Genomic DNA, 21657 nt, shown 5'->3' with positions numbered 1-21657 from the left:
CAGCCCCCGGCCCAACTGTGTTTACCAGATTTCCTTGTGAGTCCTTCCTCCTTCAGTACTAACAGCACCGGGGGGGACTCGGTGAGTGTTGGTTTGTTTGGCCTAGCATTTAGCTGTTTAGTTGGCTGGGATATGAACAAGGGCATTGCACTTCCCCTTCCTTCCACACCAGTAGCAAGAGCTGACATTTACTGTGAGGCAGAGTCTATTCTTAGGCCCAGTTTCCAGATGAGAAAACCAAGGCCTAGAGATGTAAACACTTACCCGAGACAGACCGAGGTGTGAAGTCAGACCTGCCTGTGGAGCACGATGCCGTGCGCCAAGCGTGTCCTCCCACCTCTCGGATGCTGGAAGGTGGTAAAGGGGTGGCGAGCCGTGGTCCACGAGCCAAGCGTGTTCCAGGCGCTGAGTGGCTTGGGGTGGGGGGTCAGGGTACTGGCTGACACTTTTGACCTTATTTCCCAGAATTCATTCATTTTTCCTTCCTCCTCCCCACATCCCCTAACCCTCTTAAGGATTCCTCCCAAACACTTCAAAAGCAAAATAATAAATAGTGACTGAGGTCATTGCCACAGAAGAACAAGGGGCACAGGCTTTGACAGGAGGATAAGATGGAGAGCCCTGCCTCTGCCTCCTGTTGCCTAGGAGAAGCCTCGCAGCAGACATGGGCGAGGCTGCGTAAAGCTCCAGAGGGGCCCTTGGGTAAGGAGGGGACTAAAGGGCAGAGAGGGAGCAAGGCTGCCACTGGCTCTGTGCGCCAGGACAGGCCCCGGGACGGTCAAGCTCTGGTACCCAGGAGATTCAAGTGCCCTGGCCAGGGGCACGCTTCCATTATTAAAGGGCTCTCTTTTAGACCTGACGCAACTTCTTCCTGGCCTGATCCTGTCAGGCACACACTCATTTGCATGGAAGATTTATAAGGTTATTAAAACCTCTAGTTCTGCTATTTTCGGTAGCATTCTATCGGCAGGGTTTTAAAATCGTGGCTGAATGACTGTAGCTGTACTATAATGATACAGCATCATAAAAAATTCTCCTACCTCTCTGGATTTGGAAACACATAATCTATAACTGTTCCTTTTCATTCTGTGAGTCTCATTCCTTTTGGATCCCCAGGAGTACGTGCAGTGGGTAGGAAAAGTATTTGCAGTCGTGGTCCTGAATAAATGCGGTTGAATGAGATTGACGAAGTGCTGGCTGCTAACATGGTGGCTGTAGGGGCAGCGTGATGCTGAGCGCGGGGAGCTCCGCGATTTCAGAACGCTCACGTGCATCTACTTGGTGCTCTCGACAGCTCTCTGAGAATGAGAAGGTGGGATTATCCCATTTCACGGAGGAAACCAAGACTCAGGAGGTTAAATTACTTGCCCAAGGCTGCAGAGCAAGGAAGAGGGCAGAATTGATTTCAGTTACAGAGCTAGTATTCCAGCCTTAATATTCTGCCTCGTGATCCTGTACTTTCTCTTCTCTACAAGGTGATGTCCCCTCTAAAAAAAAAACTGTCCCAGTGGCTTTTCCACTTTGTTCCTGAAGAAGGGGCTTTGGTAATACCTCTGAAGTCTTGTTTCATCAGGATTCTATGTGTTGAAGCAGAGTCCAAGCAGCGGTCACAGACCCTGACCTCCCCGAGGGCACACGTATGCACAGTTGCCACCGAGCTCCCCTCCACACTAGCGCTTTTTAGCCCAGAGGATGAATTGGATTGAGTTGAAATATTCAGGTGGAAGGGCCCTAAGCAGCTGCTTCAGCATTGTAAGTTGTTCCCGCTTGAAAACCTCAGGAGGCAATGGAAGCTTAAAGCCCTTATTCTTTTATCATCAGTGTGGCCCCGCACCTTCTGTCACCCCTTGGTGATGTGGAAGAGGAGGCAATAAAGTGGCCTTTACCGAAGACAGCTAGGGGGACAGGGCGCAATGGGACCCTAACATTAACGAGAAAGGACGAAATGATTCACTGGCTTTTGTGAAGTAAGACACTTCAGCAGAGAGCACAATGAGATTGTACTTGGTAATTTGCAGGCTTATATATAGAGACAAACAGAAACTGCTAATATCTGAATGGTACAAATGCCCAGAACGATGAGGTAACAGGGGCTGTCTGTCCGCTGGGAAATCAGAACATACCCATGCTGTGGGGCGTGGGGTCGGTGCCAGGCTTCCAGCCTCGCTCGAGGGAGCCGAGCACATGGAGTGGCGCTGAGGACTTCTGCAGCATCAGAGAGTGGGATAAGCTCGAGAGCACAGCCCAGAAAAAGTGCACAGAAAGCTCAAGGCTTGGCCAAACAAGGGTCAAGTTAGCATCGGAACAGCAGACACCGAAAGGGAAGATCAAACCTTCCTCTCACCGCTGGGCTCACAGGAGCCGTGCTAGTGGTCACGCCCTAGAGGTCAGGCGTGCGGGCGCCCGCTGTGTGTCGTTGCCATGCAGAGGCCTTGTGAGGAGGGGTTAGGGTGACCGTGCCCAGATCAAATCCCAGCTTTGCCGCTCAGTAGCTGAGCGACCCTCCATTCATGCAGGCCCTAACTGGTGGGGTCGTTGGTGGCATGGGGCTGAGTAAACACACGTGGAGCACTTAGAACAGTGTCTGGCCCAAAGGAAAGCCAAGAGACATCGCTCGTCGTTACCTGCCCGTTAGTTGCCCGTTAGTTACTACGCTAGGCATCTTCAGGGTTCGGTGGTCGTGCACTGAAAGCAGATGTATTTGGAAATGTGAGAAGTGCTGGAATAACATTATTTGGCTGTATTTGGCCAATAAGGATGGTCACAAAGGGCTTAACGACATGGCAGTGTGTATTTATTTGTGTTAGTAGTACTTCTGAGATTAAAAGTTCTTTGAATTATAGGATAAAGAGAAACACCAGAATTTGCAGCACTGCTTCCAGTCTTTTAGGATCCAGGCCCATCTCTTTAGAAAAAGCCCCATCTGTTTTTCCATAACTAGATTTGGAAAGAAAAAAAAAAAAAAATCTATACATGTGTATTAGCTTTATAACTTTTCAGTCATATCCTTGTATGCTCCCCCCAGGAGCCAGAGGGAGGGAAGCACAATTTACTGAATGCCTACCATGTGCCTGGCGTACATTGTCTCATTTGATTCTCATAACAGCCCCATGAGATAGATTGGACTACCTTCATGTTACTGATGAGGAATCTGAGGTCCAGGCCATGTAGCTAGTGTGCGGTAGCACCGGTACTAATGCCTCAGCCTCCCAACTCCTGGGCCGGCCAGACGGGTGGCCTGAGGGAGTGGATGAGAAGAGCTGGGCTGCCAGGTGTGCCAGGGAGGGCACAGAGCATTGCTGGTCCCCTTCCTCCCACAGAGCAGGGACCTGCGGAAGGAGGCACTTGTTTGCCCATAAACCCAGGGCTGTTGAACGTGACCTGACATCTCACTTCCTAACTCCTCTGCTGGGGAGCAAGGACTGCGTACATAGTGGGCATGCAGAGAAGCTACGTTCCTTAATTGCGAGCTCAAGGCTCCACCCTCAGCCTGGCCCGCAGTCAGTATTTGTCTTGGTAATGACAGTGTGGGCTTGCAGCCTCGTACCGACGTGTTCTTAGCTGGGTCCCAGCATCTCGTGTTGACTCATCCTCCCGTCTGCAGACTTGCTGGCCATTTGGAAAGGATGCAGAGGAGTTGAGATGGGGAGGTGTCAGATTGTTACTGAGACATTTCTAATTTGTGATGTGTGGTTTTGAAGCCAACTCGTTTCTCCTGGTTTTTCCTGTTTTCTGCAGCACCCCTTGGGGAAAGACATTTTCTGCTCCCACCAAGCTGGCTGGGCCTGCTTCCTGAATCTCCTGGGTGTGTCTTAATTACCAGTCCCAGCACCTCCTGAAAGCCCCACTCTCTCCTCCTGGTCACAGAGGAAGGATCATGGGAGAAACAGAAGGGAAGAAAGATGAGGCTGATTATAAACGACTGCAGACCTTTCCTCTGGTCAGGGTAAGCCCTGGAGGAGGGAGCCAGGTAGCCAGCAGGCCCCACAGAGCCTTAGAGAGAGGCAGGGGGAGCTTGTCCCCTGCAGAACAGCAGTGGGAGGAAGTTAAGAAGGGCTCTGTTGGCCAGATCTAGAGACCGAGGGGTCAACAGTGATTCATCCTTTCATTCATTCATTCACTCGACAATTATTTATTTAGGCCACCTGCTATCGGGCACTGTTCTAGGCACTATGGATGTAGGAGTGAACAAGACAAAGGCCTGGCCCACATGAAAGAAAGGTTTAAAGAACATAATTTCAGGTAATGAGTGCTATGAAGAAGAATAAAGCAGGTATAAGGAGCTGGAGAATAGAGGATGTCTTCTAGAAAGGTTTCTCTGATCAGAGACCTGAATAAAATTGGGGAGCAAGCCTTGTGAAAGTCTGGGGGAGAACACTCCCCAAGCAGGGGAGGCAGCAGGCACAGAAAGCCTGAGTAAGCCCAGCGTTTGGGAGGAACAGCAAGAAGGCCAGTGTGGCTGGAACAGGTGCTGAGGGGGTGGCAGGACGTGAGTGTCAGCGTGACAGCAGGGCCAGGCCCCAGAGACCTGGGGGCCACGGTGAGAAACGTGGATTCTATCCTGAGTTCAAAAGGGAACAGTAAAGAGCTTTAAGCAGAGGAGTGGGAGTGCTGTGATCCGTTTTACGTTTAGTATTTCTAAAAGATCACTCTAGCTGTTGGAAGGAGAATGGATTTTAGGGAATCAGGGTGGAAGTGGGGAGACCGGTCAGGGTGCTATTGCAGAGGCCCAGAGAGATGTGGGTGGCCGGGTCCAGGTCACAGAGTAGATAGAGGTGGCAAGACATGGTAGGATTCTGGACAGATCTTGAAGGTAGAGCAAGAGAATTCACTGGCGCATTGCATGCTGGGTACGGGGGAGAGCAGGCCAAGGGTGGCTGCTAGGGTTTATTTCGTCCTGAGCCTGGGAGAGAAAACTGTGTTGATTACCAAGAGAGGGAAGACGGAGGAATAGGTTTGTGGGAAAAATCAAGAGTTACCTTTCAGACATCTGAGGTTGTCAAGTAGGCAGTTGGACATAGGAATCCGGAGCCCAAAAAAGAAGTTAAAGCCAAGGATGAACATGTGGGAGCCCTCCCCGCATAGAAGATGCATGAATCCGTGGAGCGGGGGGGGTCCCTAGAGAGCAGGTAGCTGGGTGGAGACGAAGCCCAGAAGAGGAGACACATCAGCAAAGCGGCCCGAGAAGGAGCGCCCAGAGGGGCCGCACCGTCTCTTCAGGCTTCTGGGCGCGTCAGCTGTGCTCTGAGGCTACTGGTAAACCGTTCCCGTGGCCGGCAGGCTCCCGCCTGGGCCAGCCTTCAGCCCATGCCTGTCGCTGTAACACGCTGGTCGCACAGGGGCCCGGGGCCTAAGAGCCCGCGAGGCTTAGCGTGATTCCGTCAGGAGATGGGTCATCTCTCTGGGCTGTGCCCGGGGCTGTGCCGGGGCAGCTCCCCGGTGTCCGTGCCTTACGCTTGGGACGGAGGCCAGCCCAGGAGGCAGGTCACAGGCTGAGGCTCTCTCTGTTTGTCCCCTGCCTTGTCTCCAGCACTCGGACATGCCAGAGGAGATGCGAGTGGAGACCATGGAGCTGTGTGTCACGGCCTGTGAGAAATTCTCCAACAACAACGAGGTATTGCCATCAGTGCAGGTGGCCCCTCGTGTCTTTGGTGACCCCTGTGGCCCCAGTCCCCACAGCGAGCCCCAGAGAGTCCTGCTGGGACCAGGCTAGAGCCTTCCTTGGAAGCATTCGCACCGTGGGGAAGGCCGGTGAGGGGAGAGACCGGTGCTGTCTCCGGTACTGATCCGATGCTCACGACCAGCCCTAGAGGGAGAAGAGCCAGAGGGCTTTCCGTGACGCCCCTGCCCGCGTTCCCCGTCTCAGGCGGGCTGCTGAATAGGGCACCTTTCCCCTTGGCTCCGTCCCTGCGGAGAACAGAGGCCCACCCAGGTGCTCATTCATGTATCCATTCATCCATGCAAGAAAGATGTTAGACACGTCCCTGTGCCAGGACCGTTCTAGCTGCTGGCGATAACGACAAATCAGCGTCGACACAGGGATGTCACTCATCAATCTGGTGGTGAGCAAGAAAGAAGTCGGTGTCATGGCAGCTTGAGTGATGAGGCCGACCCTGGCTAGTGAGAACCCAGGCTTTGGGCCAGGGAGGCCCACGTGCACATCCCATCTCCAGCCCGTCCTAGCTCTTGAACCTTGCACAGGCCATTTCTTATCACCCAGTGGCCTAGTCTATGGCCAGGGGTGAGGGTGCTGCCAGTGCTCAGCAGGTGCCTAAGCACGGGGCTCACCCGGCAAAGGCCGGGCCTCCGCCCCACCCCCAGACCTCTTCTCGAAAGAGTGAGTGCGGGAAGGAGGGAGCCAGGCCAGCTTCTGTCCCAGAGCCCACCAGGCCCGTCGGGGAAAAGCCTTTCTGTTCCCTGAGGGGAAGCCTGACACCTCGTGGTGACGATGGTAATCCGTGCAGTCTGCGGCGTGCTCTCCGGGCGCTTGTTCACTGAGTGCTGAGAACAGCCTTGTGGCCCTGGCACTGGACGCGGGCACTAAGGGCAGAGCCAGAGCTCCAGCCCGGGGCCCTGTGTCAGGCCCGAGGCCCGCTCTACCGCCTCACCAGTGTCTTCTGACTGATGAGGTAGTGTCTGGTTTCCTGTCCCTGTGTAACGACAGCCCCTGGCAGGAGGGTCCCCGTGCGGAAACCCTGTCCGAAGGTTCCGTAAGCAGAACAGCGATATCAGGCAACAGGCCTTTCTTCTTGCCAAGACTTGTGCTTTCCGGAGAGGCGCTGACTCATGCCCACTCTCTCCCCGAAACCTCCCTCTCTGATGAGCATCCTCTTGGTTCCAGAGCGCCGCCAAGATGATCAAAGAGACGATGGACAAGAAGTTCGGCTCCTCCTGGCACGTGGTGATCGGCGAAGGCTTCGGCTTTGAGATCACACATGAGGTGAAGAACCTCCTGTACCTGTACTTCGGGGGGACCCTGGCTGTGTGTGTCTGGAAGTGCTCCTGACACTGTCCCCCACCCCTGCCCCCGTCCCCCGCAGGCCTTTTCCTGCTGTTCCTCTGGGATGGGGAGCAGCCCCAGGCAGCTCCTGACTTTCCAAAGGAAAGCGGGCTCTCTTCTGTTGTCCTGGGTACCGTTTCCTGAGCCGCGCCCAGTGTGTGAATTCGTTGACATCTCTGCCCCGGGCTCGCAGCCATCTCACGCTGAGTCCCAGGGCGTGAGGGGGCGGCAGGGGAGGGGTGGGGAGATGCGACAGGGTAGAAGGAGCGGGGGAGGTGGAATTGCTCTCACAGGGACATGCGAGCCCCGCCTCTCCGGCTGGCTGCTCACCCCTCACAGCCCGGGAGCCCCTCGCTCCCACCCGCAGCACTGCAGGCAGGTGTCCGCTGTCCTCGTCTTTACGGGCCGTATGCAGACGGCCTCGAGAGGGAGTCTGTCCTCATGGGTCGCTGGCGTCTCTCCTTGTCCTCCGGAGAAGTGGTGACCCCCACCCCACCCCAGAAGCCCCTTTCCCAGCCTGACCCCGGGCTGAACAAGGCACTGCATCTCGTTGGGCCGACAGCTCCACAGCCCCGGGCTTTGACGTGAGGACCAAGCAGCCTGTCGCCCTCCGTCCCCTCCCCGCTCCCCAGCCTCCAGGCTGCGTGAACCTGTTACCCCGCCTCACCCATGCAGTTGGTAACCAGTGGCTGAGGGTGTGGGAGCTGCGACTGCGCAGTTTCTCGAAGTGTCACTGACCTCCGGTGAGACGCCTGGGCCAGGAGTGCCCTCGCCGTGAGGCCCGTTTCAGCAGGGAAACCTGGCCTGCCACTTCTCATCAGGGACCGCATGCTGATTTGTACTTCTTATCTCTGCTGGCTTTTCTATATTCTTTTTGAGTGTGGGGAGAAGGGTTTTAGTAGAAGGGCGAATCCTATTTTACACAGCGGTCTAATTTATATGAATGTCTTGGTTTTTACAATTAAAATAACCAAAAACTGATCTTGATCTACAGTCTCTCGAGGTTGGAGTGAAGGCAGGCCCAGTATCCTCAGGCTGTGCTGGGTCCCAGGAACTCGGGGAAGCTTCTGGCCGGACCGCAAGGCTGCCGGAAACCCTGTGCTCAGGCATGGCCCCGCGCGCCTGGGCCCTGCCCCCTCCCCGTTCCGTCACGGGTGCGGACTGAGCGCAGTTGGATGGGGCCCCGTGGACGCTGACTGAGACACCCTTGGTGGCCAGACTGAGCCACTATAAAGACGTTTTCGGTCTCACATAATGTAGTTCAGTTCAAAGATGTTTATTCAGCAGCACTGAGTGCCAGGCCCCGGGAGTGGGGATGCAAAGATGGAGAAACCACAGACCCTGCCCTCAGTGAGCTCACAGTCTATCGCAGAACACTTGAACCCGATTGTTTCAGCGGGATGTGAAAAGTGGTGTAATAAGAGAGGACAGGACGTGGTTGGGTGGAAGGAGGTTCCATGCCCAGCCCAGAGAGTGAGGGGGAGCCTCCGGCGGGGGGGGGAGCCCTGAAAGCCAGTTCTTGAAGGGAGAGTGGGATTTTCCCCAGGGAGGAGATGCTCCAGGCCAAGGAACGGTGGGGATGAACGCACAGAGGCGGAAATGGCTTGAGGAGGAGGGGCTGCCCTGCAGGCCTGAGAAGCCCCTTCAGCTCAGGGGCTGGCTCCGGAATCTGAGTCTCACACCCCAAAATGCCGGGTCTGGGCAGAGCTGGGGCAGCCTGTTCTCCCCAGCCCACTGTCCCTGCACTCACGGGGCCTCCTGTGATGGCCCACCTAGGACATTCAGACCTGGCAGTCCTGGCCCCTGGCCCGGTCACAGCCTCCTGAGGCTGAGAGTCCAGTTGTAATGGGATCTGTCAGCAGCTCTGCTGGACGGCATCCTGTCAGTCAGCTAAGCTCTGCCCAGAGACCCGAGCGGCTGAGCTGGGAGGAGAGCATCGTTGGCCCACCCGAGAGCCTCACAAGTGCTTGCTGGGTTGCTGCTGTGTGTGGTGGGGTCCCGAGCTCAGTGCGATGGGGAAGAAAAGGAGAAGTCAGGGTCACTGCCCCAAGGCTGACCACCTGGATCTAACTGTGGAGCGGGTCCTGGCCCTCTGGGACTTGGGGGGCGCGGGGGGCAGCTCCTTGACCTCAGACCTGCGCTGGCCCGAGCCCTGTGCCGCGCTGGGTGCTGCCGGGAGATTGGTGAGGTGTGCAGATGGGAGTACAAGGAGAGGGGGTGCCGAGGCCTGGAATAGCTGTGGTTTAGTAACTGCCGGCTTTGCGGCTGTTCTCTCCTTTAATCTGCCACACGTGGGTGCCAAAAAGTAAGACAGGCTCAGCCCGCATCCCAGGCGGCGGGGTGGCAGTGGGGAATGTGGGCTCTGAGGTCCACAGACCCGGCTCCGGCCCAGCCCTGCTCTTGCTAACCTCTCTGTGCCTCAGTGACTTTGTCTATAAAATGGGGATAAAAGGAACCAGCTCCTGAGGTTGCTGGGAGTCTCAGGCCTGCACCTGGCCCTGTGGTGCACACTGTGTGTGCTTGGGCGTGCTGCTCTCTTCCCGGCTGGAGATGGGGTGCTGACACCCAGCTCCCCCAGGACGGGGTGGAAATTCAGCAAGATTTTACAAGCCGGCACTGTACTGAGTGCCGGCCCCAGCAGGCACTCAGTACAGTGGTGCCCCTTCTGTCTGCTGCGGCGGGCCCGTCCTCGCAGAGGGCCGTGCACCCACTGTCGAGATTGGGCCGGGTAACCCGGGGCCGTCGCCGCTGTTTCCCAGACACTGCTTCTCTTGACCTCAGTGGCTTTCCTTCCCTCTGCTCCCTGAGACCTGTGCCAGCCGTGGTCACCCTGACCTTCCTCCCAGGCCCCTCCCTGCTCGTGGCCAGTGATTCAACAAGCATTTGCTGACAGGGGCTGCAACAGGAGAGGGTCGTGACGATGCGGAATGCGTCGGAACACACTGGCCTTGGCAGTGGCTGGCAGTCCATTGAGGGAGGCAGACCCAGGAGCAGAAAAGCAGGATGCCTTTAAGTAATCTGCTAGTGGGGAGGGAGGGTGGGGTTCAGGGGAATGCGGGGTTCGGGGAAAGGAGAAGCTCTCACTGCCCAGAGCACTGGGGGAGGTGTCACAGAGGAGGTGGCATTGAACTAGGCCGTGGCATTTCCAGGGGAGGGATGAGACGGGGGAACGCCTGGGGAAGGCACCCTCGGGTGAGGGGGCAGGGGCATGTGCAGAACAACGGGGGCCTGAGGAAGCTGGTGAGATGGATGTGGAGGGCAGTGGAGGATTTGGGGGTGCAGCTCCCAAGAGGGCGGAGGGAGGAGGAACGGGATGAAGACGAGGGTTTTTTTTTTTTGCGATACGTGGGCCTCTCACTGCTGTGGCCTCTCCCGTTGCGGAGCACAGGCTCCGGACGCGCAGGCTCAGCGGCCACGGCTCACGGGCCCAGGCGCTCCGCGTCATGTGGGATCTTCCCGGACCAGGGCACGAACCCATGTCCCCTGCATCGGCAGAGGGACTCGCGACCACTGCGTCACCAGGGAAGCCCGGTGAGGGGTTTCTGGGGTTGAGGACAAGGAAGCTTCCAGCTGTTGAGTGTCCCCCACTTGGCAGGCACTGGGCTCCCTCCCTTACGACCGCGATGTCCTGTATCCTCAACAGACCTCCGAGGTGGAGATCACCGTCCCCATTTACAAATGAAGAAACTGAGGCTGGGCGGGCGAGGTATCTCGCCCAGGTCCAGTTAGGAAGTGACTTCAGCCGGGACCTAGACCCTGGCCTGCCGGCCTCAGCGGCCCTGCTTGTCAGGGCACAAGCTGTGTCCACAGGCCTGCTGTTTACCTCCCGCCCAGTGGACAGCTGGGGTCCCCACGGCCAGTCCACACCTCCGTCCATCGGGCTCCCAGCTGCTTCCTTCCGCCGGCGGCAGGCCTCCACCTGCCCTCTGCTCGGCCTGCCGCAGCCCCCGGCATTCACTTAATGGTGGCAGCGACCACAGCCCTGCAGCCACCGCCAGCCCCGGCCCCTCCGGTGCCGTCTGTGCGTGGGCAGCGGTGACTCGCCCACCGACACCTCAGTCCCCTCTGCCGGGCCCAGCCAGAGTAGGCGTAGGGGAGATCGCAGCCTTCTCTGGACACGTCAGGAGGCCGAGTCACAGGCCCCAGCCCTCTGCCTGGGAGAGCAGTGCGCACCGGCCAGGGAGAATGAAACGCTGGTCACCGCACCGGGGCCCGCGGGGGTGGGGGTGGGAGGGGGCCAGGGGCACCGAGGCAGTCGGTGGGAGAAGGTGAAGAGCAAGGGCTTGGTAATGGGGCCCGTGGCATCCAAGGCGGCGCGCACGCTGCCAAGGGGACAGGCTGCCCTTGAAGCTCGCGGGGGGCCTGTGGAGAGATCTTCTGGTGAATATTTAATGTTCTTGGAAGCGATGCAGAGAAGCTCCAGGATCCCGCCTAGCCTACTTGCTGCTCCTCCGGAGAACAGAGCCTACGGGCAGGCAGGGGTGTCCCCTGGCTTGTGGGCTCCCCGGCCAGCGCCTCCCCCTCCCCGCAGCAGGACCGACGGAGCTTGTGAAGCAAGGCTTAGCTCCTTTCGGGAACAGGGAGCAGAAACCGGAGGGTGTCCTGCAGGCCCCTCCCCCGAGTCTGGGAGGGGAATTGTTCAATTTTAGCCATGAGCCACCACCCTGTTCTATTTTCCTTTTGTTCTCCTCATCTCATATTTAAAGCAACCACCTCCCACTGCCAGCTGCTGTCTTCAATCCTTAGAAAGATGGGGCGGGAGAGGGCGGGTGGGGTAGAAAGAGGGCAAGCTGCGGAGGCAGCAGACCTGGATCTGTATTCATAATATTGCCAGACTGTCGGGTGCCCCAGGCGTGCCAGGCCCTGCACTAAGCATTCTCCAAACTCGATCTCATTTAAGTCGTGCATCCCCCCTGTGAGGAGATACTCCCAGCATCCCCCTTTTACAGATGAGGCATCCCAGAGAGGTCAGGCTCGGGGTCTCACAGCCAAGATCCACCGTAGGCCTACAGGACACCCCAGCCCAGCCCTTAAACCTCTCCAGGCGTCTGCCCGCCAGCTGGGACAGCCACTGTGCTTCTCAGATCTCAGTTTTCTCACCTGCAAAACAGGGTTCCCAGCTTCTGCCCTGCCTCCTTCCCAGGGTTACTGTGGGGCGCCAAGGAGATGGTGGCCATGGAGGTGGAATTGCTTTAAGGTTAGAAGTGCCGATTGGGGATTGGCGTCAGGGCCAGTCTGGGGAGCCATCTGCTGCCCTCGGGCCCCCACTTCTACTGGGAGACTTGGGAGTGTGGAAGGTGGGGCTCAGCAGGGCAGGTAGGTAATTACCTCCAAGGCCCTGTCGGCACCGGTGCCCTGCAGGGTCAGAGCGTGAGGGGCAGGGTGACCACACACACACACATCCAGTGGCCAAGGAACCCAAACAGCGGGGACCAGACCTTCCGTCTGTGTCTGTCCTTCCAGCCTCAGAATGGCCGGGGAAACTCCCTGAGGAGCCCCTGCCCTAACAGTAGGGAAATGGCTTCCTAGAGAACTTGGGATGTGCCCGGAGCGGGGGCTGGCCTGGGGCAGAGGTTTCTCCTCCACATACCAATAGCCTCAGAGACGTGGTAAGAGTGGTGTCAGCTCCTCTAGGACTCTTCCCCCCCTGTGGTCCCTGGGCACTCCATCTAGAGGGTCACTTTGTCCCCACGGTGTCCCCACGGTGCCTCATCTTCTGTCCTGGTATCTACACTTGCTACGTTTTATTGACTTGATGGTGGAGACTATGGCTTATCTCTCTATCACGGGGCCTGATACGTATCAAAGATGCATTGTGACTAGCGAGCAAGTGAATAAAGATGGTTGGAGGGAGGGAGGGAGGGATGGATGGATGGATGGATGGGTGGATGGGTGATAAATGAGAGGAAAAGTCTTCTCCGGGAAGCTCAGAGCACCAGGGCACACGAGGCAGTCACATGAGTGACAGCTGGGTCAGGGGCGTCCCTTGACTTCTGATGCCCTCGGCCAAATTTCCTGGCCCCTCACAGGAGGCCTCGGGTTTATTTGGGACTCAGAAAGTCACTCCCCTTTGATCTGGTTCATAAGGAAACTGAAGACTCAGAAGCAGCGTGCGTGGGTTCCCAAGGCTAGAAGGCTTGCTAAGAGCAAGAGGTTGTGCTCAGACCCGAGTTCCAACACCAGCTCCACCGCTTGCTGGCTGTGTAGCCTTGAGTGAGTCCCTTTCCCTGAGCCCCATTCTCTTCATGGGTAAAGTGGGGTGAAGTCCTTGTCCTCCTATCCCAGAGGTCACTGGGAGGGTCAGGCCTATGGAGCAGCAGTTGAAAGGGGGTCAGGGGTGAGCCACTGCCATTAAAGCCTCTGCCAGAGCGTCGTCATTGGCAGGGGAGCCTTCAACGCAGACCCTGCACCCCCAGTTGGCCTGTGACGACCGCCTTCTGCCTGCTGTCCTGGTGCTCTTCCCAGCCATCACTCAGCAATGATTTAATGAGCTCCGGAGGTGCCAGGCCCTGTGCAGAGGAAATAGGCACCCACTGTGGTCCCTTGCCGTTGGGGACACAGTCTAGGGCAGACGAGCTCTAAAGAGGCTTCCTGGAGAACGCTGTGCAGCCCGAGCAGAGATAAGCTGGTGGGTGTCCAGCAGACGCGTGTTCCAGGCAGAGTCCCCTGCGGAAGCCCCCGATGGCCCTGGCAGGTGCAGAAACTCTCCCTTGAACACTGTCTAGTCTGGAGCTTTTTCGGGAGCCTGGAGCCGAGGGGCTTTGCATTATATAACCCCCTACAGGGCTTAGCACAGGGCTTTGTACACAGCTGGTGCTCAATAAATGTTAAGTGAATGCCCTTATCATTTGCAAAACCTTTCAGCACATTCTTTGTGCTGCTTCTGCTGGGGTCAGGGACATGGGACAGTGGGACACGCTTGCCGACCCGGAGGAGCTTGCAGTTCCGCAGACATGGAGCTGGCAGGACAGCTCCACGTGCAAAGTGCCATTGTGGGCATGGGTGCACCCAGGAGGGGCGCTGAGACAGAGGAGGGACATTGAACTGAAATGGACCTGAGTTCAGTGCGAGGGGAAGGAATTGAGGCAGAACTCGGGATGTGTACACAAGCCCTGAAGACAGAGCGTGACATTTTCAGAAAACAAGGCCATTTGGTGGGGCGGGGGCGGGGGAGATGAGCAGGTTGGGGCGACAGTTGAGAGACGCCTCCGGAGAGTCAGGCAGGGGCCAGGCCTTCGTGGGCCTTATTCGCTGCAGTAAGGATGGAAGTGGGGGCAATGAAGGAGGTGACAGCATCCGCGTGGCAGGGTCTAGCTGCCACACAGCGGGCAGGCTGGGGGTTCAGGGGGAGGCCTGCACCGGGATGGAGAGGGTGCTGAATTGGGGGAAGCAACAGTGTGCAGGGACCCACTGAGTGCTGGGAACGCAGGGCTGGATGGAGGGCCTCGAGGAGGCATGGGGAGGGGTCGCTCAATCCTTCCTTGGGCTGGGTGGTCCTTGCATTTCCCCCACCCCCAGCTTAGAGCCCCTGTGGACCTGGGAGGGGCAGTGCCACCCTGGAGATGGACCAGCTTCTTTGGAGGTTTGTCCAGGGCCAGGAGTGGGGCAGGGTAAGCATTCTGTTATTGAGGAGCCCGGAGCCCAGCCCTGCCTTCCCCTTGGCCCCTTGACCTGCGGCCCCTTCTCTTATCAGTGCTCCTAACCCCACCCCAGCCTACCTGGCTAGGGCTCCCTCCCTTGCCCCGCCTCCACTGCATCCCCAGAGCCTTGGGCCCTCCCTGGACTCCATCTCTGGGCACCCCTGCAGGAGATGGCCCTCCCTCCGTGGCTGGCTCCAGCAGATGCCACCTCACTCTATCCTCGCAGTATCCGCACCCCCTTTGAGGCTACCTGGGCGACCTAGCTGCCTGGCCTTCCAGCTGTTTGCATAGCGGCCATGGTACCGGATCCAGATCCTGGGACTCATCTCGGTGGCCCTGCTGCTACACTTGGCTTCCCCCTCCTCTTGGGCCCCTTTAGGTGGCCTTGTCACAGCCAGGGCATCCCTTGCCTGATCCCCCCTGCCCCCAGTTCGGGAGCCCCTGGAGGCACTTAGCCCAAAGCCGTGGGGGCTTCAGGAGCCGCAGGACTTCAAGGGTGGCAAGGGCTCTGTGGAGAGAGGGGCTGCCCAACAGAGCCTGGGGCCACAGTCCTGCAGGAGGGCCAGGGCGAACGGGGTGAGCTCTCTGCCCACCCCGTCTACACAGCCATGTCACGCTGGGGGAGAAGGACAAGCTCTTCCATGTCACCCAAGGAGAAGTTCGCTGACCAACAGCGAGAGTGCCGAACGGACATTCAGGGACTCGAGGGTGGGGCTCAGCTGGTTTCTCCCTCGCCTCCGGGCCCCTCTGTCCCAGACTCCCTCTGTCCTCTCTCCGACATCCCTCTCACTGGATGCTGTGCATGCTGGGCCAGTCCCTACATTCAGCAGTGGCTCTAACCCCGGGCCATGGCTGAGAACCCTGCTAACACGGTGAGCGCTGAGCTCCCACAGGATGCGGGTGCCAGGGAGAGGCCTTGCTGCCCAGACTGGCCAGGAGGGCGTCTCAGAGGAAATAGCATTTGAGCTGGGCCTGGAAGGGGTTCCTGCAGGTCCCAGGGAGGTGAGGAGGGGTCAGGGCATTGCAGCTAAAGTCGCTGTGGGTGGGAGTGGACAGAGCTGAAACCGAAGCTGGGTGAGGCATACACCTGTCATCCAACCAGCAGCAGCGAACCAAGGAGGGCTTCTTGAAGGATCATGATGCCAGAGAGCCAGGAGAAAAGGTCTCCCGGCCTCTTCTCCCAGCTCGGAGGGCTGACAGGAGACAGCCAGTGGGCCAGTCACCTGCCCTGCTAGTCAGTGTGAGCTGGGCTGTGAGTTATACTGTAGGCCCAGGAGACCACGGCCTCCTAACCCAGCTCCCTTACCGACATCTCACTCACCCATCATGACTAGAAGGACCACGCTGCTCCCTGGTTTAAGCCCCACCCAATAGATTCCCCACTGCCCCAGGATAAAACCCAGCTCCTCACCCAGCCCGCAAGGCCCAGCATGGCCTGGCCTCACTGCTTCTCAGCAGGGCCCAGCTGCCTGGGCATCCAGCGCCAGCCCTGCCCCTTGGGTGTGGGGTTCCAGGGTCAGTGAGGGCCATGCCAAGTTGACAGAGCCGCCCGACCCCCTGGGGTACCTACCTCACCTGGTAATGCTCCCACATCAAGAAGGCCGAGTTGTACCCCCAGCATGACCAGCTGGGCCCGTCCTGTTGGAAGAGGAGCTACCAAGAGGGTCGTGGCCTTGGGTACAGCCAAGTAAACCCCGTGGCCCCACCCCATGCTCCCCATCCACCAGCCCTGCCCTCCCCGACCCCATCTCCACCTTGCAGTCCACAAGTCTAGGGAAACCCAGACAAAGCAGCCCCAGCAGCAGGCCCTCTTCAGATCCAGGAGATGAGGACCTGGGAGGGGAGCTCTAGGCTCTGCCGTGGACTAGCTCTGGGTCCCCAGGACCAGCCACCCCGCTCTGGGCTCATTTCCTCCTCTGTACCGCTTTTGCAGTGCCCTCCGGCCAACGCTTCCATGGTACAATTTTCCAACTCTGCTCGGGCCGCATCCTGCTTCCTCCAAGGTGAGTTCCTTCCTCCACCACTAGGGGTCCTCTGGGAGGCTGGTCTCACTGCTGCTGGCGGTGCGGGGCGACCTCTCGTGGACACATGTGGGCATAACATGGCTCGTCCCTGACTGCCCCGGCCGGGACCGCAGGAGGGCGCTGGGAGGGCCGGCCCGGCTCTGCCCACACCCTGCTCTCCTCCCAGGCCCAGGGGGCCACAGGCCACCTCCTCGGGTTCATTGGGCCCAAGTGGGAAAAGGCGTGGTGGCTTTGAATCAGTCGGACCTGACTTCCTTCCGCTCTTCACTGGCAAACACTGAGCACCTGCTGTGTGCCGCGCCTGTGTGGGTACTGAGACAGCCACCTAAGAGCAGGCAGGTCCCCACTGTTACTGAAGTTGTGGTCCAGCCAGGCCCCTGTGCCTCCACTTCACACTCCGAGCCCCACGTCCCTCCTGTAACTTTGCCTGCTCGACAGCCCCACCTCGCAGGGCTGCCATGACAACAGAGGTACCGGTGCTCGGGCCCTGGCCCAGGGCAGACACCCGGGACCCAGTGACTCCCTCGGTAGGTCACCAATCCCTCCTCCCCCACCCCCCCACTTCCACACTCTGCTGCCCCTTTTCCCAGAGGGTTGTTCCAAGGGCTTCCAGCGGGACCCCCCAAAATCCCAATGCCTGAGCACCTCCCCCCACGCTGGGCCGCCTCTTCTGGGAGATCATTTCGGTGCTACCCCCGCCCACCCAAGGAAGGGGTCAAGTTAATAGAATTTGACTGCGAAGCTCTTTATAAAATAAAGATCCTTTCATAGACTGAGGGAGTGCTCTAAAATTTGCCTTTCAGGCCCCTTTGGATTTTCTGCTCAGTGAGTTTGCTTAAAGTGGGGCAGTTCTGAGCCCCTCCCCCTCCAATGGCCAACCCAGGCCAGAGCATCTGGGTTAAATACTGTCACCCCAGGCCCCAGAGAAAAACACAGGCTGGGCCAGTCCCTCTCAGCCCCCAGGGAGCCCTCCCAGAAAGCAAGAAGGCAGACCCTTGGTACTTCATTCTGTGTCTGGGAGTGTCCTATCCAAAGCAGGGCCCCCAACCCCAAGCCTACAGTCACCCTGAGGAGGGACTCTTGCCATGCTCCACACTCCTTCCCAAAAAAGAAAAGAAAAGAAAAGAAAACAAACCCAGGGATATTCCTCCACAGCCACTCACACATCTGTAATTTACCTGGTGATGCAGGGTGAGTACACTGAAGCACAGAGAGGTTTAGTATCCTGCCCAGGGTCACACAGCCATGGGAACTTCGCAGAGAAGGGAATCCAGAGCAGACTACAAGTGCAGTGTTCTGCAGAGACCCCAGGCCCATTTTCCTGGACCATCTGGCTCACCTTCAGAAAGGCCTGCCTGTAGACCAGTTTGGGAAGGAAGCCAGGGAGCCGGCAGGTAAGTGCGAGGCTCCCTGCTGGTTCTCATTTCATCCTCACCACGGTCTCTCAAGGTAGATGACACTATTCCACTTTTGACAGATGAGGAAACCAAGACCCAGGGAGGCAAAGCCACACCCACAGTCACACAGCTCTCCCACAGGTGCCGGATTCTGTCCCTGACGCTGCGGGCAGGTTGCTGACATGCCCCCTCCACCAGGACAGCAGGTCTCTGGCCTCTGACCGCTGGGCTCTGGGGTGGAGAGCCAGGTAGGGAGTGGGCAGGGGGCCTTTCCATCTAATGTCAGGCTGACCCAGGACCAGGAGACCCCTGCCAGCTTCTACTTCTCTGACGTGGAGCAGCACAATTCAGAAATGGCGGCTTTCCTCCTGGCTGGTGCGCCTCCCCCGGCCAGGTTCCTGGCAGCTCTGGGCCTGCGCCTTGGGAGCACAGACAGATCGGCAGACCTCCTCAAGCTCATCCCGGCCCTGGGGTTCCCTGCCCCCACCCCGACTCTCCAGGGACAGATTCTTCCCCTGATGCTTGGCCCCGAGCCTGGGGACCACCTGGGGGCTGGCATCCATGGCGTGTCAGACCCTCTGGCCTCATCATTCACCTGATGCTTTCCTTGGACAAGCCCCTTAATTTCTCCAAGCCCAGCTTCCGGTAAAGGTGATGGTCACCTTACATCTCACTTTTCAGAGACTTCAGTGAGCTAATAGGGGGTAGGAAAGTTGCCTAGCACCTGATTAACAGGCACTAAAGAAAAGCGTGTTTCTTTCCCTTTCCTTTCTTCTGGGGCAGAATCCTGGATTTCTGGAGGTCCCCGTGGCCGTGGGCCGAAGGGTGAATATTATCCAGGAGATCTGAGACGTCACCGCTAGCAAGAGAGCTCTGCAAAACCTTCTTCACGTCCCCAGGTGAGTGGGCCCACCTCTCCAGAGTCCCCGGCCTGGGGAGACAGGCGAATCGAGAGCCCTCCTCGCGCTGAGCCACCCCCTGAGGCCTGCCCCTGCCCACGCTGTCTCTGAACAGTCTGTGTGTCTCGGATGTATGTGTCTCTTGTGTTGTCTCTATGGGTTTTTTTTAATATTTATTTATTTGGCTGCGCCGAGTCTTAGCTGCAGCATCGAACTCTTCACCGCAGCACGCGGGACCCAGTTCCCTGACCAGGGATCGATCCCGGGCCCCCTGCATTGGGAGTGCAGAGTCTTACCCGCTGGACCACCAGGGAAGTCCCTCTCGATGTGTTTTTATGTGTTCATGTGTCTCTGTGGGTGTGTCTCGGTGTGTGTTTGGAGGTGACCACAAACTTTCCTCTGTCTCTCCAAGTGCCAAGGGAGCAGGGGAGGGCTGCCCCGGGGCTGTTTGGCCCACTGTCGCTCTGAAGATATCCACGAACCACCACAGGTGAGGTTCAGATACAGACACTGAGTTTCAGGCCTGGGGAGACCCAGAGGATACACAGCGCCACCCCTTCTTTATCCTAAAATGTGCAGCACAGATTCATTCATTCAGTCGTAATATTTCAAATGAGTTTTTTAAAAAAATCATTTGAAATAAAGATCATTTCATGTAACCCTCACAATAACCCCATGAAGCATTATGTCCCCAGAGAGGCAGCTTCGAGGGCTCCACGGCCCCTGCTACACAAGCACTGACAGCTGCTTCCTGGCTCATTGCGAAGTTGCATCAGTGGCCTCGCCCGCCCCACCCCGACCCTGTTTGAGGCCATGGCTGAGTGGGCTACAGGGACAGTCAATCCCCTCCTAGTCCCTCCAGGGCAGGGGGCCACTGGGCCTGAGGCCAGGGTAGCTCCATTCAGAGAGCCTTGTGGCCCTTGGTGATGTGGCCTCCCTCCTGATGGTCAGGACAGCAGCGACCACCCCAGGATGGGCCCTGGAACCCCAAGGACTAAGGAGGTTTGGCTTCTAACAGCCAAAGCCCCGGTTGTTTTTCTGTCCTTCTCGAGTTCTTTCCCTGCTGGCCAGCCCGGTGTCTTTGCCAGCTGCTGCAGACTGTGGTAGGAGAGGGCATCCCCAGCCCCTATCCAGCCAGGAGTATTGTTACCAAGACATGAATCAAGTCAGGTGTCCTGCCAACTGTCACCAGCCCGAACCTCAGGCTCACTGCACTTCACAGACAAGAGGGCCCCCCAAAAAGCTACGTGCAAAAATCAGTCTTTCATTTATAACGCACACAAGAGGCTTGTTAGTGACAAAGAGCTCGAGAAGAGAAGGGGTCCTCCTTCACCTCCCCTGGTCAAGTGAAGAAGCTTTTGAGAAAGGAATAACCACCTCCTAACTGCTTAGGGATCCTCGTATCAGCCAGCACAGGCCCGGGCACACTTGTGCCCACAGCACAGGGTCACCAATGCCACGGCAGAGGGCGGGGGGAACTCGGAGGAGGCGGCCTGTGTCCTGATCTTGCAGGTGCAGACCGGCCCGCTAGGCAAGCGGGGAGGTCAGCTCACGAAGCAGGAGGAGCAAAGGCGGGGCGGCGCGAGCAGCCCTGGGGGTTTGGGTTTTTTAAGTAAATAGCTCTTATGTATTGTTTTTAGATTAATTAGTTAATTTATTTATTTTTGGTTGCACTGGGTCTTCAGCGGGCTTTCTCTGGTTGCAGCAAGCAAGGGCTACTCTTTGTTGCGGGGCGCGGGTTTCTCATTGCGGTGGCTTCTCTTGTTGCGGAGCACGAGCTCTAGGCGCGCGGGCTTCAGTAGTTGTGGCGTGTGGGCTCAGCAGTTGTGGCTCACGGGCTCTAGAGCGCAGGCTCAGTAGTTGTGGTGCAAGGGCTTAGTTGCTCCGCGGCATGTGGGATCTTCCTGGACCAGGGCTCGAACCTGTGTCCCCTGCATTGGCAGGCGGCTTCTTAACCACTGCGCCACCAGGGAAGCCCCCTTCACGGAGTATTTGAGGAAGGGTCAGTGTGCTGGGGCGCCCCAGAACACCCCAGTTCCATGATTCTCTAGGAGGACTCACAGGGCCTGGCCGAGTCGTAGTCATGGGTATTTTCGCAAAAGGATACAGAGCTTGATTAGCAAAGGGAAAGGGCATGAGGGCCACGTCTGGAGGAAACCAGGCTCAGGCCTCCGAGGGTCCCTCCCAGTGGAGTCACAGGTGCTTAACGTCTGCTTAAGGAAGATCATTCTGGAAGCTTTATGGTGTCTGGAGGGGAGCGGGGACAGCTAGGGGAAGCTGCAAAAATCACCCAGAGTCCAGTTCTGGAACTGGGGTTCGCTGGAGAGGACAACAGCACGAGAGGCCTCAGCCGGGCAGAGGGACTGTTGGGCGGGAAGCGGGAGGTGGCCCTGTGCTGACGGGTCCCGGGGGGCAGGGGGGCAGAAGGTGGTACAGGATCCAAGGAGCCTGTCCTGGGAGGGCGGCTGCTGGTTAGGGGTGGGGGTGGGCTGGGGCGTGAGACAGGGGATCTGGGGTGGGCGCTGGCTGCTACACAGAGGCCGGAAGAGGAAGGCGGAGAAATTGCCCGAATTGTGAATAGCTTCAGCCTCCTCGGCCCCTAGAGCAAAACTGCTGCGAATTAAACACAGGAGAATGGAGTGACTGAGAAGCAGGGGATAGGACAGGGAGATGCAGGCGAAAACAGGAGCATTTGAG

The 21657-nt window shown here is 58.0% G+C and overlaps 1 protein-coding gene across 5 annotated transcripts in view; it reads left to right on the top strand.

Annotated features, from left to right (window-relative positions):
* Window positions 1–21657, top strand: part of DNAL4 (dynein axonemal light chain 4) — a 29368-nt gene that overhangs the window by 3877 nt on the left and 3834 nt on the right. The window contains exons 2-6 of one of the 5 annotated variants that reach the window (XM_027107682.1): window positions 3739–3946; window positions 5531–5614; window positions 6842–6940; window positions 16574–16643; window positions 18845–18960. In XM_027107682.1, the coding sequence (XP_026963483.1) occupies window positions 3878–3946; window positions 5531–5614; window positions 6842–6940; window positions 16574–16643; window positions 18845–18924 (402 nt within the window). In that variant the 5' untranslated portion in view covers window positions 3739–3877 and the 3' untranslated portion in view covers window positions 18925–18960. The other 4 variants (XM_027107681.1, XM_027107685.1, XM_027107683.1 and 1 more) reach the window with 4 other exon arrangements.

The sequence above is a fragment of the Aethalodelphis obliquidens genome, unplaced genomic scaffold (genome assembly GCF_003676395.1).
Source record: "Aethalodelphis obliquidens isolate GAN/ISIS:26980383/991018 unplaced genomic scaffold, ASM367639v1 scaffold8, whole genome shotgun sequence".
Taxonomy (NCBI): domain Eukaryota; kingdom Metazoa; phylum Chordata; class Mammalia; order Artiodactyla; family Delphinidae; genus Aethalodelphis; species Aethalodelphis obliquidens.
Note: the sequence above shows the minus strand (reverse complement) of the source record. Positions and strands in the feature narration are given on the sequence as shown.